This window comes from Pristis pectinata, chromosome 2, assembly GCF_009764475.1.
Source record: "Pristis pectinata isolate sPriPec2 chromosome 2, sPriPec2.1.pri, whole genome shotgun sequence".
NCBI classification, from domain to species: Eukaryota; Metazoa; Chordata; class Chondrichthyes; order Rhinopristiformes; family Pristidae; genus Pristis; species Pristis pectinata.
The window spans coordinates 91,863,486-91,882,510 of record NC_067406.1 but is presented as its reverse complement, the minus strand read 5'-3'; the positions used below and the strand labels follow the sequence as shown (position 1 = coordinate 91,882,510).

General features: G+C 40.6%; 1 protein-coding gene across 1 annotated transcript in view; it reads left to right on the top strand.

The window, feature by feature from the left end:
* The first annotated feature begins 882 nt into the window (after positions 1-882).
* LOC127567316 (inactive ubiquitin carboxyl-terminal hydrolase 53-like) overlaps positions 883-19,025 on the top strand; it is a 97,996-nt gene continuing 79,853 nt past the window's right edge. The window contains exon 1 of the mRNA XM_052010058.1: positions 883-1,437. Coding sequence (XP_051866018.1) covers positions 1,294-1,437 — 144 coding nt within the window. The 5' untranslated portion in view covers positions 883-1,293. The remainder of the gene's footprint in view (positions 1,438-19,025) is intronic.

Sequence of the window (19,025 nt, the reverse complement as noted above, 5' to 3'; positions counted from 1 at the left end):
TTCTTCCAATAACACCAAGACCCACTCATTTCTCCCTTCACCTTTCCCTGCAGCCACAGGAGATGCAACACCTTCCCTTCCCACCATGCAGGGAGGACCCTGTTCTCAGGACTGTTCTCAGGCAAAGTGGTGGTTCACTTGTACTTCTTCCAAGTTAATATATTTTATTCAGTGCTTGTTACTCCTTTTTTGTACTATTTATTTATTTAGTAATTCATAGTAATTTTTATGTCTGTGCACTGTACTGCTACTGCAAAACAACAAATAAGTCATATGTCAGTGATAATAATTCTGATTCTGCTCACAATGTGCTCTCCTCTACACTGAAGAACCAAAGTTCGGTGATGGATTTTATTAATGCAGTGGTTATTAAAGTTGACAAACGAATGTGTTCAAATTTATATTAACTTTTTGCCAAGATTGCACTTGCATAATGCCAAACAGAATTTAGTTTGTTTACATCAGTAAAATTCCTGACCACATAAACATCTTTCAATTTGTAATCACACATAAATTACTGAAGATAACAATCCAAACAAATTATTTAGCAGGAAAAAGGAGTGACTGGTCTGATGACAGAGATTTCCAAATTCCACCCTTAATCTTTGACTTACTTTTTGAATTGCGATCACTGAAGTTTGCCTCTTTAGTTCTTACATGACCAACATAAGGTTCTAACTAGCATTATCCCCCCCCCCCCCCCCCAAAGCACATCAAAGTGGAGAAAGAAAACATGCCAGAGCCAAGTGCTGCTGATCTCAACTGCCTTTCCTCGGACTGGGAACGGAAGTGAGGGAATCAGAATAAGACCCAGATCCTACCTAAACCAGGAGATAGCACACAGCCATTCCTGCCCTCGTGGGTCACGTGACCGGACGCAAGCGGGAGTCAGGTGGTGGTTCTGTTTATTGTGACGCAGGCAGCCGTGGAACCTGTGTCTGTTGGTGTTCTCGAGGCGAATCGGTTGGTCGTGGCCGCTGGGTCCGAGCCACCTGTTGGGGGCCTTCGCACTGGCGGGCCGACGGATTTCAGTAACCGGGCTCGGCACCGAGCGGTGAACCACCACCACTGCCACCAGTCCCGCTCCGGGTGCGGAAGGACATGACGGACTGTGGAGGATAGGAGAGTCGGGGTGGCGGCGCCCGAGGGATTGCTCTACCTGCGGCCGCCAGCGCTGCGCGAGTCACCTGGCCACGCGCGGCCCGCGCCCCCGCCCCCGATTGTTGCGTCTCGGGGCGGCGGTGAGAGCAGGCGCGCGTTGTGGGCCCGGCGCCGCGCGCCCGGCGCGGGACGATGGCCTGGGTGAGGATGTTCCTCAAGCCCGGGGGCAACCTGCGGAGTGGCTACCAGCCGGGCAGCATGCTGTCCATCGCGCCGACGAAAGGGTTGCTGAACGGGCCGGGCGAGAACAGCTGCTTCCTCAACAGTGCGGTGCAGGTAAGGGAGAAGAGAGGGCGTGAGGGAAAACACGCACACAGCTGCACTGTCGGGCTGTGGCCGCACCGGCTAACTCCAAATCACCTGGTTCTCCTCACAGACTCGCGTGCGAATCTGTGTAATAAAGTTAAGGGAAGTTTAACTTGTTTCGATACTGCACCTAAAATTCTTAGTTTTGTTTGCTTTGCTATTCCTGTTCCCGACGCAAAGAATGTAACGACACTAGTGGCATGTTGTACTGTTTACTCACCCTTTGAAACGATGTGGAAAATGAAAAAATATGTTCTGGTTAAAAGTTGGCCATGCCAACTTTTTAAAAATGTTTTGGCGATTATTTTTGTTATTGTTGATCAGATGTTGAGTTGTCGCGTTATTGTGGGTTTGATACAAAGTAACAACTTTCTTTTAAGCAGTTAGCAAAACTAGTCAAGCTTCGGTTCAAAGATGACTTGTGTGGATAGTATTTTGGGTATGGGGCGGGGGAGGAATGAATGTGACAGATGGGCACGGTTTGTAAACTGATTTTTTTTTTGCGAAAACATTCAGACATAAAACGGGTTTGGGTAAAGATCCAAGTAACATTGCAAAAAACAAATGCTGTACTTGAACAAATCTTATTCAAGACTTCTGATTTTTCTGTAATTTTAAAATTGTAGTATGTATTTTACAAAAATAGATCGGAAGTGATACTTAACGAGTACCTTTATTTGTCTTTGTTTTATTTGATGGCTAGTTGGTACATGTCAATTGTGAATTCCAAAATTTGAACAATACTTCTAAAACTTTGGATTTCCGCTTTTATTTGTAGTTTAAGGTAAACTTATTCAGTGAATGAAGAACTGCTGCTTCCTAGGCAATCCCCTAGGATTGAGGTTGACTTGTTCCCAGTTTGGTGTTGTAGGTTCTCATGGAACTGTGGACTTCCCCACAGATGGGGCAAATGAAGGTTCGTGGGTGAAGTGGTCTGCTGCTTCTGCTAACTCGGGACCTTTGTGGTTGAGGTTCTCTGCCGTCCTGAATGCACCTTCACCACTTAGCGTTTTTTAGGCTAAGGACTTGCTGGTGTTGGTAGGGATGTTGCATTTCTTCACAGAGGCCTTGAGCATATCATTTGAATATTTCCGTCTGCAGTGTAATCTTGGGGCAGCCTAGTAAAGAGTGTCCATCTCAGGATAGTGGTGCCGAGCATAGCATGCCAACAGTGTAACTAGGGTTTCAACATTGCTGACCTGGGAGAAGGCACCAATATTGGTTTGCTTATCTTTCCAGTGAATTGGAGGATGTTGCAGCAGTGGTATTTTTCCAGTAATTTGAGATGCCTGTCATAAGTAGTCCAGGTCTTAGAAACATATAGGATGGGGATTACTGCTGCTCATAGATCATAAATTTTGTGCCATTTCTGAAGTCTTAGTCTTCAGATATCCTTTACTCAATTTTTCAAAGTAACAGTGAACTTCATCAATATTTGACTTCAGTTAAGAGATGGCTGCTAAAATATGGAAAACAGTACAGATTTACCAGGGTCTTGCCATGAGTCTGTATTATCAGCATGCAGTGGGAGCAGGTTGGTCTGTCTTGTGGATGCTGAGTGTAAGACTAATCCTTTTATCTGCTTCAGTGAAAACTTTGACAACAGCTTGTAATTTGGCTTCTGAATGTGCACAAATGCAAGTTGTTGTCCATGCATACTGCAGTACCACTACCTGCGGTTTGGTTCTGGAATGTAATCACCATTGGCTGAATAGTTTCTCATTAGTCTTGAAGATTAACTGTACTCCTGAAATAACTTTGGAGGGCAGATGTGGCATAGCTGAATGAGAATTCCCATTCCTACCGAATTCAGTCCAAGGGGGGCATGTAAGTAAACTAACAAGCCTCCTTTATTGGTTTAAAAAAAATACACTTCAAAGTGAATGCTTTTGTTTGAAGTTTCAGATGCTGTTCAATCCTTAATAGCAGCAACTGAAATAATTGAATTTAAATTAAAAATCAACAAATTGTATCTGTAGGAAATCTGAAATAAAAACAAACTGCTGAAAATGCTCATCAAGTACTGTACTGTTTTGGGGAGGGGAGTTAATGACCCTTTGAAGAGTTGAAGGGGAGTTGAAGACCCTTTGTCTGGACTGGGAAAGTGAGAAAACAAGTTAGTTTTAAACTGCTGAGTTGATGGGGTGGATAGGAGAAAGGAAATAACTCTTGGGTGAGGCCAAGGTTTCCCAAGCAATCCCAGATTTTAATGGAGCTGTGGTGTTAATGGATAAGTGAGGATATGTTTAGCCTGTGAATTTACAGCAGGACTGGCCAGTTCAAATCACTCTCATTTCTTGTTTGTTGCTGAGATTGTTGAATTCAATCTTGTTCTGAAGGCCACAGTGTACCCAGGTGAGGTGATGATCCTCAAGTTTACTTTGAATTTTGTTGGAATAGTGTAGGAGGCCATAGACAATTGGATCAGAGTGGGATGGACCATTAAAGGGCAACTAACTGAAAGCCTGAGGGTGCACTTGTGGACTGAATGGAGGTGTTCTGCAAAGCAGTCACTTGATCTGCATTTGGTTTATCTGAAGTAGGAGAATTTTAGTCTCTGGTGTGCATATTGCAAATGTAATTGCTTAATTATTCAATTTACACTGAAATGGGAGGTAAATAACTCTTTGCAAATCTATTCACTTAAATGGATAAGATTATTTCTATTGAGGAATTAAATATCCAAACCCACTCTGTCTTGTGTGTCATATCATATTTTTATCTACAGTGACTCTGCAGGGGCCCAAGCTGCTTCCCAGGAAAACAGTCCTATTTCCCCTCATCTTCATTATATCTCCAACTTTTTTCCCCTTTTGATTTCTGTTTTGCCATTAATCTACATTGGGGATAATTAACAGCAGCCTATTAACTTAGCAACTTAACTTTTGGATGTAGGAGGAAACTAGAGCAAACTGCATAAACAGGGCTTGAAATCAGGATCAAACGCTGATCGCTGGAGCTGAGAGACAACAGCACTAATTGCCTCATCACTCTGCAGTATAGCATAATAGCACTTTATATTTTAAGATCTTTTTGAAGTTTAATATATCTCTGTTCTTATGTGCTTGGGCTCAACTTCATAATCTTATAAATATCAGCCTGAACTAAAGGTCACCCAATCTGTTCAATCTTTCCTGATAGTTTGAGTTTTGTTCTGGCATTACAGTTGTGAATCTCCATGTAATTTGTCCAAAGTGGGGAAGTGATTCCTGTAGCTGTATTGGATGTAATCAAGTTTTTGCATCAGTTTAACATTGATACTTTATTTTTCATTTGCATTCCTTTAAAATCAACCAAATTGTTTCTTGTTGTATATTTGGGTGCAAAGTCCTTGGAAAGGGTATCTTTAATATTGCAAAGGGAAGATTTTAATGTAATAAAATGCTAAGATAAAGTGGTATGATGAACAGTGGGGAATGAAACGTGGTTTACTAAATTTATGTTGGGATGTTTATTTTATGTGATGAGATTTTGTTTTATAATTAGTTTCAATTTGAAGAAACTCTAAATTATGGATTCATGGGAATTCTTGGCATGCTTGGGGTGACACAGTAGTGCAGCTAATAGAGCTGCTGCCTCATTAGCACCAGAGACCTAGGTTCAATCCTAACCTTGGGCGCAGTCTGCATGTTCTCTGTAACTGCTCCAGTTTCCTCCCACTTGCTGGTTGGTAGGTTAATTGGCCACTCTAAATTGTGGCCAGCATGTTTGTGAGTCGTAGAATTGGGTGGGGGAGTGGATGATTTGATGAGAATATTGGGGGAATAAAAATAGGATTAATGTAGGATGAGTGTAAATGGGTGGTTGATGAATGGCTTGGACTTGGTGAGCTGAAGAACCTGTTTCCATGCTGTATTGCTCTATGACTCTTTACATTTGAGCCTGCAATCCAATAGTGGGGCCTTTAGCAGAATTTCTGTAAAACATGATTTGTGACTATATAATGGCCTTACTTAATGCTACATCATTTTGGTGCTTTTAAAATGAAACTGAAGTTAGTGTTAATGAAGACTTCCTTTAAATTTTAGTTTCTTTGCATGGCAAGATATTTGTGCAAAACTTTGTACTAGAAAGTATTTCAGTTCACTGAGAGGTTATGTCATCTGTGACATAGCTTAGACAAATCTACTGTTTCTATTTACCAAAACAGCAAAACGTAAGGCTGCTGTTCATAGTTTACAACTCAGTGTTCAAAACCATCATCCCCCTCAGTACTAATCAACGAGCTTCAAAACCTGAGCCACTGTACCTCCCTCTGCAACTGGATCCTTGATTTCCTTATCAGGAAACCAAAGTCAGTGCTGATCAATAGTAACATTTCCTCCTTGCTGACAGTCAACACAGGTGGACCTCAAGGATGCATGCTTAGCCCACTGCTCTACTCTCTCTACACGCATGACTATGTGGCTAGGCATAGCTCAAATGCCATCTATAAATTCACCGATGACGCCACTGTTGGCTGAACCTCAGATGCGATGAGGTGGTGTACAGGAGTGAGATAGATCAGCTGATTGAGTGGTGTCACAACACCAGCCTCACACTCAACATAAGCAAGACCAAGGAATTGATTATGGACTTCAGGAAGGGGAAATCAGGATAACACATGCCAGTGCTCACTGAGGGATCAGCAGTGGACAAGGTGAGCAGCTTCAAGTTTCTGGGCATCAACATCTCAGAGGATCTTTCTTGGGCCCAACACATTGATGCAATCATGAAGTCACACCAGTGGCTTTACTTCATTAGGAGTTTGAGGAGATTTGGTATGTCATCAAACACACTTGCAAATTTCTACAGATGTATGATGGAGAGCATTCTGACTGGTTACATCACTGCCTGGTATGGAGGCTCCAATGCACAGGATCGCAAAAGGCTGCAAGAGGGTTGTAGACTCAGCCTGCTCCGTCATGGGCACAACCCTCCCTGCCATCAAGGACATCTTCAAGAGGCAGTGCCTCAAAGAAGGCAGCATTCGTCATTGAGGACCCTCACCACCTGGGACATGCCCTCTGCATGTTACTACTATCGAGGTGGTGGTACAGAAGCCTGAAGACCCACACTCAATGTTTCAGGAACAGCTTCTTCCCCTCCGCCATCAGATTTCTGAATGGTCTATGAGCACTACCTCATTATTCCTCTTTTGCACTATTTTGTAACTTATAGTAATTTTTCTGTCTTGTACTGTACTGTGGCCACAAATCAAATTTCACTGCATATGTCAGTGATAATAAACCTGATTCTGATTAGCAGATAGTTTCACAAACTTTGTATTTGCTGGATTTTTTTTAGTAAATACTTCAAGTTGGAAAACTGGTAAATTCCAGATAATTGAGACAAAACTTGTAGATCTACACACCTGCTGTTTACACTGTATTAAATGAGTTTGCACTGAATTTATTTTTGAGTGATAAATTTACTGTAATTGCATCAAAGAATCATTTGAGTTTATTTTAAATGAAGTTGCATTCTATATTGAGAAATTGTTCAAGTGGGACAATGTGCTTTATTTGAACACAATTTATTGTGATATGATTTATTCTCTTGTTGTAATAGGTCATGGAGAAAGGTCTGATTTTCGGTTTGACCGCAGGTTTATACAGATTTTCTATTTTAAACAACTGCACCCTGTGGTAATCTGGAAAAGTCACTTTTTCTTGTCACAGTTTCCACAAATTCAGTGAGACAAAAGAAACCCTGTAATTCACTTCTTAAAATGTAAATTATTCAGATCTATGCCTAGCTCACTATACTTTGCACCTAGTTCAACCTAGAAAACACATTCTTTTTCAGAACATGGCTGGTGTTGGGAATCCAAGTCAGCAATGCTGTACCTAGCTTTTACTGAGCAGCAGTGATTCTGCCCACGTGTGTTGAAAGCATGAGTAACTTGCAGCATGCTCCTCAAAGCACTGGAGAAGTCCCACCATCAGTGCCTCTATAAAACCCTCAATCTACAGACACAATTAACAAACCAAAGGAATGTCTTCTACTAGGTCAAGATTTCTGGGGCCTTGACCACTATCTTCATGGTCTCTCTAGCTATAGAGAGTTACTAATGTTCAAGAAGGGAAATGGGGATAATCCTGGTAATTAGACCAGTGAGTTTCGTGTCGGTAGTATGGAAGCTATTGGAGAGGATTCATAAGGATAGGATTTGCAAACATTTGGAGAGCCACGGCTTAATTAGGGACAGTCAGTATGGCTTTGTCCAGGGTAAGTCGCATCTTACTAACTTGACTGAGCTTTTTTTTGAGGAGGTGACGAAGGTGATTGAGGGTAGAGCTCTGGGTGCTGTCTGTATGGATTTTAGTAAGGTGTTTGAGGTCCCGCATGATAAGCTCATTGATGTGCATGGGATCCACAGTGACTTAACTGGATTCGGAATTGGCTTGCCCGAGGAAGACTGAAGGTAGTGGGATGGGACTTGCTCTAGCTGGAGGTCCATGACTAGTGGTGTTCCACAGGAATCTGTACTGGGATCTCTGCTGTTTGTGATGTATGAAAACATGAATGAGTGTGTTAGTAAGGTCACAGATACTACCAAAGCTTGGTAGTGTTGATAGTTTAGAAGATTGCCAAAGGATATAGTGGAATATAGGTCAGTTACAGATATGGGTGGAGAAATGGTAGATGAGGTTTAATCCTGCCAAGTGTGAGGTGTTGCATTTTGGGCAATCAAATGTAAAGGGTCATACATAGTTAATGGCAGAATGCTTAACAGTGATGTACAGAGGAATCTTATGGTCCAAGTCCATAGCTTCCTGAAAGTGGCTGCATGAGTTGATAGGGTTGTAAAGAAGGCATAGGGTGTGCTTGCCTTTATTAGTCAAGGCACTGAGTTCAAGAGTCAGGAAGTTGTATTGCAGCTTTATAAAACTCTGGTTAGATCACATCTGGAGTATTGCATTCAATTCTGGTTGCCACATTATAGGAAGGATGTAGAGGCTTTGGAGAGGGTGCAGAAGAGGTTTACCAGGATACTGCCTGGATGGGCATGTTCTGAGGAGAGCCTGGATGTGGGTTTTCTCTGGAGCAGCAGAAGATAAGAGGAGTCCTGATAGTTTATAAAATTGAGGGGCATAGAGTAGACAGCTGGTATCCTTGCCCCACGGTTGAAATGTCTAATACTAGAGGACATGCAGTTAAGTTGAGAGGGGGTAAGATTTTGCAGAGTGGTGGGTGCCTGGAATGCACTGCCCAGGGGGGTTAGTGGGGGCAAATACGATAGAGGTGTTTAAGAAGCTCTTAAATAGACATGAATATGTAGAGAATAGTGGGATGTGGACATTCTGTAGACAGAAGGGACTAGTTTAGTTAGGCTTTTAATTACTAGTTTAGTTAGGCTTTTAATTACTAATTTAATTAGTTTGGCACAGCATGGGCCAAAGGGCCTGTTCCTGTGCTGTACTGTTCTATGTAACCCCATTTGTAAAGTAAAAAGATTCTAGGGTGGATTCTGTCAGTGATTTGCAGCAAACTTCTTTTCTGAATGCTCTTGTAGTATCTGTGTAGCTCTAGATTATCAATCTAAACTGATAAATTAATGCAAATACTTAACATTCTGTAACTTCTTGAATCTTAAAGCCTTGACATTTTGGAAGGTGACTTTCCATTCCTGTAGGACAAAAGTAAGTTAGAGCAGATAGCTATAGCTGAAGGAGTGCTTAGGGCTGCTAACATCCTATTAACCTGAAAAGCCTGCAGTGAAAGTGACTTTTTGTGATTAGTACCATGGCTTATTTTCTGTGGGAACAAATCTTTACAATGGTCATGATTGTGCAGTTTTACCTAAAACTCACTGACTAAATGATGGATGTTTGGAAAGAGAATTCAGCTTAATAGCAATATTTCAATATTTTCATGGTGCAAATAAAGTACCACCTGAGCTCTGATGCACTAATTAATCTGTACATCCTCAGTTGTGTAGGCTGCAGCACATACGTGCTTTTTTTGTATTTGCATCGTGGGTTCCCTGAAAGATTCTCAATCCCTCTGGAGAAGATGGTGATCAACCACAGCAGTTCAAGTGTGAAGTCTAGTTGGGTAGGGAGTCTGAGGATTTAGACCCATGGTTAATAAAAGAATGGCTGATAGTCCCAAGTCATGATTGTATATGATGGTGCACCCTTGTGCCTTCTGATCGTTTTTTTTTAAAATAGTAGAACTTGTGGGAGGTTATATTGTAGCACCCTTGGAGTTGTTACAATGCAGCTTGTAGATGATTCTGACTGCATTAGGGCTACGAGCAGATTTCATGCTGGCAATGGGAGAACTAAATATTTAAAGTGGTGTATGGGGTGCCAACTGCTTCCATTTGACAACTTCATTGGCAGACCACAATCAGTGAGGATTGGTAACATCTCCTTGCTGATCAACAATACAGGTGCACCTCAAAGCTGCATGCTTAGCCCCCTGCTCTACTCTCTATGCATGACTGTGTGGCTAAGCACAGCTCCAATGCCATCTTCAAATTTGCTGACGACACTACTGTTGGACAAATTACAGGTGGCGATGAGTCAGTTTATTGGAGCAAGATAGGACATCTGGCAGACTGGTGATGGAACATCCTCTTGCTCAATGTCAGCAAAACAGTGGTGGAGAGAGTCAGCAGCATTAAATTCTGAGTGTTAACATATTGTATGACCTGTCCTAGGCCCAGCACATGCAATCATAAGAAAGTAAAAGACACTGGGACGCTTTCCTTAGGAGGTTTGGCTTGTCACCGAACACGCTAACAAACTTCTACAGACGTACTGTTGAAAGTATCCTGACTGATCGTATCATGGTCTGGTACAGCAATTCAAATGAACAGGAATGTAAGAAACAGTAGTGGATTCTGCCCAATACATCACAGGCACATCCCTCCACACCATCAGTTGTATCTGCAGGAGATGCTGCCTCAAGAAGGCAACCTCCATCATCAAAGATCTCCACCAGCCAGGCCATGTCATCTTTTTGCAGCTACAGTCGAGCAGGAGGTTTAGAAGCCTGAAGTCCCACACCACCAGGTTTAGGAACAGCTACTTGAACCAACCAGCAAAACCCTAATCACCACTGCAGTTTAGCAGCACTATTACCACTCTGATCACTTTGCACTAAAATACACTTTGTGTTTTTTTGTTCTTGCTTTTTTTCCTTGTTTAAAAAGTTTCATTTGTTTTTCTTGTGAATGCTGCTTATTATGCTATATATTTGTGCATATGACAATAAACACAACTTTGACTTTTTTCAGCAATGATAATGCTGTATACTCTACTGGCAGTATCTTTGTGCCACTGTCCAAAAATGAGCAAACTAGCCACATACATATTGTGGCTACTAGAGCAGATCAGAAGCTGGGTCTAAATCCTTTCCACATAAATTGGCGAAGTGGTGGAATACTCTCCAGTTGCCTGGATGAGTGCAGCATTAATAACAATAGAGGGTGAGACATTCCAAGACTGTTAAAGCCAGTTGCTAGGCAGTACCAACCACTGATTTGAACATTCATGCCTTGCAACATGTATACATTGTGGTACACTCGGTCTCCAAAATGTATCATAGTAACTTCACAAAGCTTCTCTGGCACCTTAAAAATTCACAACTTTTACTAGTTAATCAAGAGTAGCAACCATAAAAGAATATCTTCAAGTTCCCTTCCATGCTGCACAAGATCCATGTTAGAAATAAATTGCCATCCTTCCCTTCACAAAAGCCAGTTGCTTCCAACATTCCATGAGTAACACTGGACATCGAGTATTGACAGGCAGCTTGTGGGATCACCTGATTTCAAGACTACTTTGCTCTTCAGCATTTGCTACTTAAGCATCTAAAGGAATCTTTTTTTTAAATCATTGTTACAGTCTTAATACGATTTTGATTCTGTGCTTCAATAATTGCATTGGAAATAGTCTTCATGTTATACATTCAAATCCATGTTGTTGCTTGGAGAGAACAGGAAACATTGTTTATTGTATGTTGAGGCTGTTAAACTACGTCAATCAACTTGGGATTTTTTGCTTTTGATGTTACTATGATAATAGGTACTAAACAAATTTATTTGTAGGTACATATTGTGCTTGAAAATACAGTACTGACTCTGCACTCCATTATTCTACTATTCCGATTTTCTTGAAGAGGTCAGTAAGAGGTGATTTGCGTATACGGTGCTGTGAATTGTGGGCATCAGTGTTCCCTATCAAAACATCCGTTTGATGTTCCCTAAGTTGTGTTGCCTAGATTTCTGATTTTTCTTTCAGAATTTGTATGATCTCTGGTATATAAATGAAAATGAATCAGTAGATGAAAGTACTGTTGAAGTCAAAAATGGGTAGAGAGGCAACCTTGGAAAAAGAAAAGGCTAACTAAGCTTTGAGATACTATTGAGAAGATGGCGATGGTCATCTAAACCTAATGGAGTTAGATGGAAGGAATGTATTGAGATGGATTCTAGTGTATGCTTTACAGCAAATAATACACATGTTCATGGAGGTGGATTGGGGATAATGAAGCTAAAGAAGGTGACTGTAGATTTTCAACAATGTTTCCAGTTCCAGTGCAGTAGCTATGACCATCAGTGATTCTATGTAGGTGTTAATGATAATCCCACCCAAAATGTATTTTTCCCTAGTTCTATGTTCCAAATGGTGCTCGGCATAAGAGGAGTGTTGACAGATCAGTGGAAGGAGGCTGCTGGGTGGTAATCAGCTGGAGGTTCCTTTGGCCATTTTTGACCTGAAGCCATGAAAATATTTTGCATGGTGAGGACTCTGAGGGTCATTGACTTGGAGCTTCCTTGGCCAAAAGAAATGATTCAGTTTGTCTGTGAAGCACCTCTCTCAATTTTGGTATGTATCCAGATGCTGATTAGGGATTTGCAATATTGCACGTGTTTCGTGGTCGACGAATTTTTAATTGCTGTAGAGTTTTATAATGGTTTTGATATTACTAGGGTAGGCACAGTAGCGTTAGCAGTTAGTGTAATGCTATTACAGCACCAGCGACCCAGGTTCAATCCCGGCCGCTATCTGTAAGGAATTTGTACATTTTCCCTTTGCCGGTTTCTTCTGGGCGTTCCAGTTTTCTCCCAGGTTTCAAAGACGTACGGGTTCGGAAGTTGTGGGCATGCTATGTTGGCACTGGAAGTGTGGCGACATTTGCAGGCTGCCCCCCAGAACACTCTCTACGCAAAAGATACATTTCACTGTTTTGATGTACATGTGACTAATAAAGGTATCTTAAATGGTGTTTTTGGCTATTTGAAGATCTTTATATAGGTGACCCCTTGCAGGATTCTCAAATCACCACCCAGATATTTGAAATGCAGAATAAAACTTGCTCTTATAGAATCTATGTTGGGGGGGGGGGGGGGTGGTGAAGAAAGTAAATATTCACACATTTTCTTTCAACTCTTACTTACTTACTACTTGATGCCTGCACACATGCTGTGGCTTCATGTTATGGAAAATTGTGATATGAACTCTTCTAGGAATGCAACCCCCCCCCCCCCCCCCCCCCCCACAAGTAACCAGTAATCTGTATTTATATAAGTAAACCACATTACTCCATTTTTGGAATGGTATTTAATCCATGCAGGGCAATACTGTTGATTTTCCTTGCCTAGGTTATTAACTAGTTTTATTATTAACCCTATATATTGTCAACTATTTTAATTCTAGGTTGATTTCATTGAATTTAAATTTCTAGCTGCTGTGTGGAAGTTTTCTGTCATATAACCATTATGCTGTTTAATCCCTTCTGACAGCAAATTATTTGAGATGCAGGACGATACCTCCTGATCTACAAGAGGAACCTGGTATATTGTCTGTTTTTAAATTCACTCATAGTTTCTGTATATTTAGACTTTTTTGTCAAATTGAAGCACTAAAATTATGATTTTTGCTCCTCGCAAATGATGCTTGCTGAGTATTTCCCTCATTTTCTACTCTGTTCAGGTTTCTGGCACGTGTCCTTTCCAATTGTTCAAATTGGAAATGCTGCTGAATTCAATGATCAGGCAGATTTTATCTTTCATTCACATAAATGTGGTGAGAATTGCAACATTTTTTAAAAACAGCTTATTAGTTGTAATAAAATTGTGTGATATTGTGAGAGGATGCTTTGTAGAATTACTACAGCTGTAATACTGAGATAGTTAATCACCTTTTTATCTGTGGCCCATAAAACTAGTAATGCACACAGTGACAGTGGGGGTTTCCATCTTGATCTGGTTTCATTCCTGGGCTGTATAATTAATTTTAAATTTTGAAAATTATACACTCAGCAACATCGCAAGCTTGTGATTTGGAGAAGCATCCTATACATCCCATGGATCTGTCTTGGGAAATTGTACATAAATGCAATTCATGGCATTGGGACAAATTGCTTGAGTGAGACAGTACATAGAATAGTACAATAGTGCAGCACAGGAACAGGCCCATCAGCTCGTGTTATCTGTGCCAAGCATGGTGCCAATCCAAACTAATCCTATCTGCTTGCACATGGCCTATATCCTTCTGCTTCCACTTCCCTTGGTAGTGCATTCCAGGTACCTATGACTCATTTTGGGGTGGGGGGGTGGCAGAGAGAGAGACTCCAGAGAAAACCAAGTTTGTCCAATCTCTCATTGTGGCTAATACTCTAACCCAGGCAGCATCCTGGTGAACCTCTTCTGCACCCACTCCAAAGCCTTCACATCCTTCCTGTAATGTAGCAACCAGAACTGCACACGATAAGATGTCTTTATTAGTCACGTGCATCAAAACTGACCTCTTGCATATTGTTTTGGGGGCAGCCTGCAAGTGTTGCCACACTTCTGATGCCAACATAGCATGTCCACAATTTCCTAACCCATATGTTTTTGGAATGTGGGAGGAAACCCATAGAGATTCCACACAGACAGTGGCCAGAATTGAACCCGGGTCACTGATGCTATAATAGTATTACGCTAACTGCTACAGTACTCTAAATGTGGCCTAACCAAAGTTTTATACAGCTGCAATGTGACTTCCCAACTTTTATACTCAATGTCCTGACCAATTAAAGGCTACTATGCTGTATGCCTTCTTTACCATCTTATCTGCATGTGTTGCCATTTTCAGGGAGCTATGGACTTGCACCCTGAAATCCCTCTTTCAGTGCTCCTAAGGGTCCAGGCACTTTGTGCTTTCTCCTTGCATTTGACCTGCCAAAGTGCAAAACTTCCCACTTGTCCAGATTTAAGTCCATCTGCCATTTCTTGACCTGCATTTCTAACTGGACTATATCCTGCTGAATCCTTTACAACCTTCCTCATTATCCACAACTCCATCCATTTTTGTGTTGCCTGCAAACTTGCTAATTGGCCCATCTACATTTTCAATTCATTTATCAATCACAAACAGGAGGTCATCACAATGATCACAGACCTCCAGTCAGAGGAGCACCGCTCCACCACTACCTTTTATGACCAAGCCCATCTTTTGGTTCAAGGTTATCGGCAGTGGGAGAATAAAATCATTGGCGATATTCAATCGCAAGGAAATGTGAAGGAGAGTAAAAGTTTGGGAGCAACAGAAAATATACAGTAACAAGTTATACCTTTATAACCACCAGGTTCCCATATAAATGTAGATCGGGAAGGGTGGGGGGGGGGGGGGTTGGATTGTTAAAGATTAATTTATATTTGAAGAAAACTACAATGTTTTGAAGTCTAGCAAAAAAAATTAATTGCTGGAAAGAAACAGAGAATGGTACTTAGTAGCTGAAGAAATAGAGGGAGGCCAAGAAATGTTTTGGGATCAGAGTTTAGCTTTCAGAGACCAGGAAGCTGAATAAAGGTACAAGGAACTTTGAATATGCGGGCTGTTAATCAAGTCACTGGACTAGTGTAGCTTGATGATGGTAAGATTATTGTATTTTGTGGATGGCTAAGAAGCCATCAAAGCAAAGATGCAGCCTTGAGCTATTTAAATTTATGGTTTTTGGTATCATGGGTGAGGGGAATTGGGAATGGTAATTTAGTGGTGGGAAAGTTCAGTTGATCTGTGTGGAAAAGGAAGTGTAATCAGTCCAGTATTGAACTGTAAGTGTTACAATGCAGCTAAAATATCAATCCTCTTGATGCTTGATTATCATAATTAATGGTCACTGTCTTGTAAGCATGTATGGTAGGAAAACCTTGAGTGCCCACAGGTCAAGTTCTCAAGATGCTATATTTTCATTTGGGGTTTAATGAACCATTTCAGCAGGGTTTAGACCTGTCCTTATCATAGCATTTCAGAAGCCCTCTTGAATGAAATTATTTTAAATAGTGTTAATTTAAAATCTGCCCTGTTATTGAGCTCTGCATCGTTCCCAGTTGAGCCAAAAAAAATGACAGATGCTGGAAACCCAAATCAGAAACAAAATGCTGGAAGTAGTCCACAATGTGAGAAGCAAAAGCAAATCAACATTTCAGGTTGAGGATCCTTAATCAGAACTGCATAATTAAGAAATCAAGTTTAAGTTGTAAGGAAAGGATGGGGTGGAGAGAACGCAGGAAAGCCTTTGATAAAGTTGTCAAACTGGCAGTTAACGAGAAGGAAAAAAGAAACAAATATATAATCACTTCTGAGAAGAGGCAAAGAAGGGTGGTTACCTAAATTTGTTGAATTCAGGAGTACAATAAAATTAATCCCCTAGCCAACCATTTGGAAATCACAATCTTTTTCGTCAGGTGGTGCACCAGATAATGTTTGCTACTCTCCCCACTCGCTGGGGTCTGAGCTCCTGTTGCTGCCTTTAAACTTGATTCACTGGAAAATTTATTACCTTTAAGTAATATGGCATGCTTGGGTTTTGGTGCCAGATTAGCAGATCTTCCATTTTTTTAGTTCACTTTTTTGGTATCGTACAAAGTATGATAAATTTCCCAGTGAACCTTGTAGAAGGAGCATGGGGAATGGAACCCCAGTGAGTTGAGTGGGAGCACATGAACTGGCCTTGTTGAGTGGAAGGGATCATGGAAACTGGAACTTCAGTGAGTTGGGAGGGACTGCAGGAACTGGGCCCCTGCGATTTGGGGAGAGAATAGTGAACATTTGGCATCTGGCTCACCCATAAAATTGGGATTTCCTAATGGCAGGACAGTGGGCTTTTGGAGTTTGTCTACTGTGTAACTACACAAAAAAAAATGAATTAAAGAAAATTAGGGGTATTAATAAGAATAATATCCAATAATCTGCTTGATAGGCACCAGCAAAGTGGCTTATTCTGAAAGTTGTACTGCATTAAGTCCTGAGGGCTGCAACATACCCAGGTAAAAGAAAGGTGCTTGTTGAGGTTGTATTGGGTGTGATCTTACACCCAAGTTGTAGAAGAACTTGGAGAGTTCAAGTGGCCTACTAGTACTCGTAAGTTATATTTCCATACATAAAAGAAATCCAGACTGTGGTAAGATGAAAGCAGAACACACTAAAGTGCTTTGCAGAACATATGTTCCACAAAGTGACCCTGAGAGTCTGTTGGTGGTGCTCAGTGGACTAAGTCATAACTTGGCTTTGGTGCAGGCACTTTTCAATCTCCTATCTACCACTCTTTAAGTCTTTTACAATACTGGCACAAGTTTAATCTTTATCTTTAACTGTTAAAATGAGCACCAGATCTAAAGTGTCAGCTAATGGTAAAGGTATTGGAGACCAACCTACTTTGGAAGCTATTTCTAATCTGGTTAGAAAGTTTGACCGGAGCTTTGCTGAATTGAAGTCCATTTTAAAGGACTTTTGAAGACAAACAAAATATACTTATCCAGGGGAATGTCAAACAAATGCAACTAATTGCTGAACTCGACCAAGCTGGTAAAGAGATGCCAAACTCCATTCACTTGAAAAAGCCTTAATTACAACTAAGCAAAACCTGGAAAAGCAACAACAGAGGATCATCGACCTGGAAGGACGCAGCAGGAGGAAAAATTTAAGAATCATCAATTTTCCAGAGAACACAGACTGGTAACCCTACAGAATTCTTTTCTAAAGTTTTGGTTGATGTGTTTGGTTCCGAAATGTTCCCTGTTCAGCCCATTCTGGATAGGGCTCACAGAGCATTAAGATCTAAACCTGCTCTAGATCAAAAGCCTCTGCCAGTAATACTGAGATTTCATTATGTCAACATCAAGGAACTTTTGATTCGTACTGCTCGTTGACGTGGAATGATTCAGTTTAAACAATGGAAGTTTCGAATAGTTGAAGCTTACACCTCAGAAGTTATGAAAGAGAGGCTGACCTACAAACCAATTATGGCTTGTCTCTATCAAAGCAATTATCATCCTGCATTATTATTATTCCCAGCAAGGTTGAGAATTACACTACCTGATAAATGGTTTAAATCCATCCAAGAGGCCAAAGAATTTCTTATGAACTAGCTTTTAATTTTAGAAGCTAAGAAATGCAAAAGAGACACAATGTTTTTCCTTTGATTTACTACTTACTTGCTTTATTATCCAATTCATTTTTAGATTTAAACCTTTCTTTTTTCTTCCTTTTAATACTTTTAATGTTGTCTTTTAATAAGAATTTAACAATGATTTGCTTTCTATACAAAATAATTATTAAACTGTATTTTTTAAATGTTGACTGTTAATGCCCTTTGGCTGTTTCAATCTCACAACTATGGTTGTTAGTTCGATAATCTTTGTTTGGATTATGTTGTTCACCTTTAGACTAAACATGGGTGGTTTATACATTTTTCAATTTGGACTACTGCCACCAATAGAACTGGGGTTAGTTCAATTAGAGGGTAGCTTTCTGGCTGCCTATTGGCCAGTTTTTGGGCTGTTGGGGGAGGGGGATGGGGCTGTTTTTAGGTTTTCTCTTCCAGGCTAAACTACAAATTTTTTCTAAATTGTCATCATATCTGTTTTCTCTAAACACTTCCTGCAGTAAGACTCACATATACCAAGATTAACCCTTACCATAAGACTATTTCATGGAATGTTAATGGCTTAAACGATCAGGTTAAGCGCAAGAAGATTTTTAAAGCTTTTCATAGATTAAATGCTCAGATCATTTTCATTCAGGAGACTCGCATCAGGAAGAAAGATAATCAACATTTTTTTGATTTTTGGAGGGGTCAACAGTTCCATTCAAATTCATAAGCAAAAGTGAAAGGAGTCTCTTTTTTTATAGACCCCTCAATTTTGTCTGTCACGAGACAATATCAGACCCAAATGGTGGATTTTTATTACTGGTCTACTTAAAAAAAATTGTTATGGTTAATATTTTTGCACCCAATGTAGATTACCCTGAATATTTTAAACATCTGTCTGCATATTTTCCTAAGTTAAAGGAATACATTGTGATTATGGGTGGAGACTTTAACTGCTGTCTAAACCCTTCGATGGATAGATCTGTGTCAAATCCTGCACTTCCAAACAAATCTGCTGCTTTATTAACTCCTCCTTAGTTGAATCTGGAATTTTCGATGTTTGTTTGGAGATTTCTACACTCATATGATAAAGAATTCTCATTCTTTTCTCATGTCTACCATAATTACTCCAAGATTAATTTTTTTATTGATGCTAGACTAGCTCCACTTACTACAGACTGTAAATACGATGCAGTTGCCAT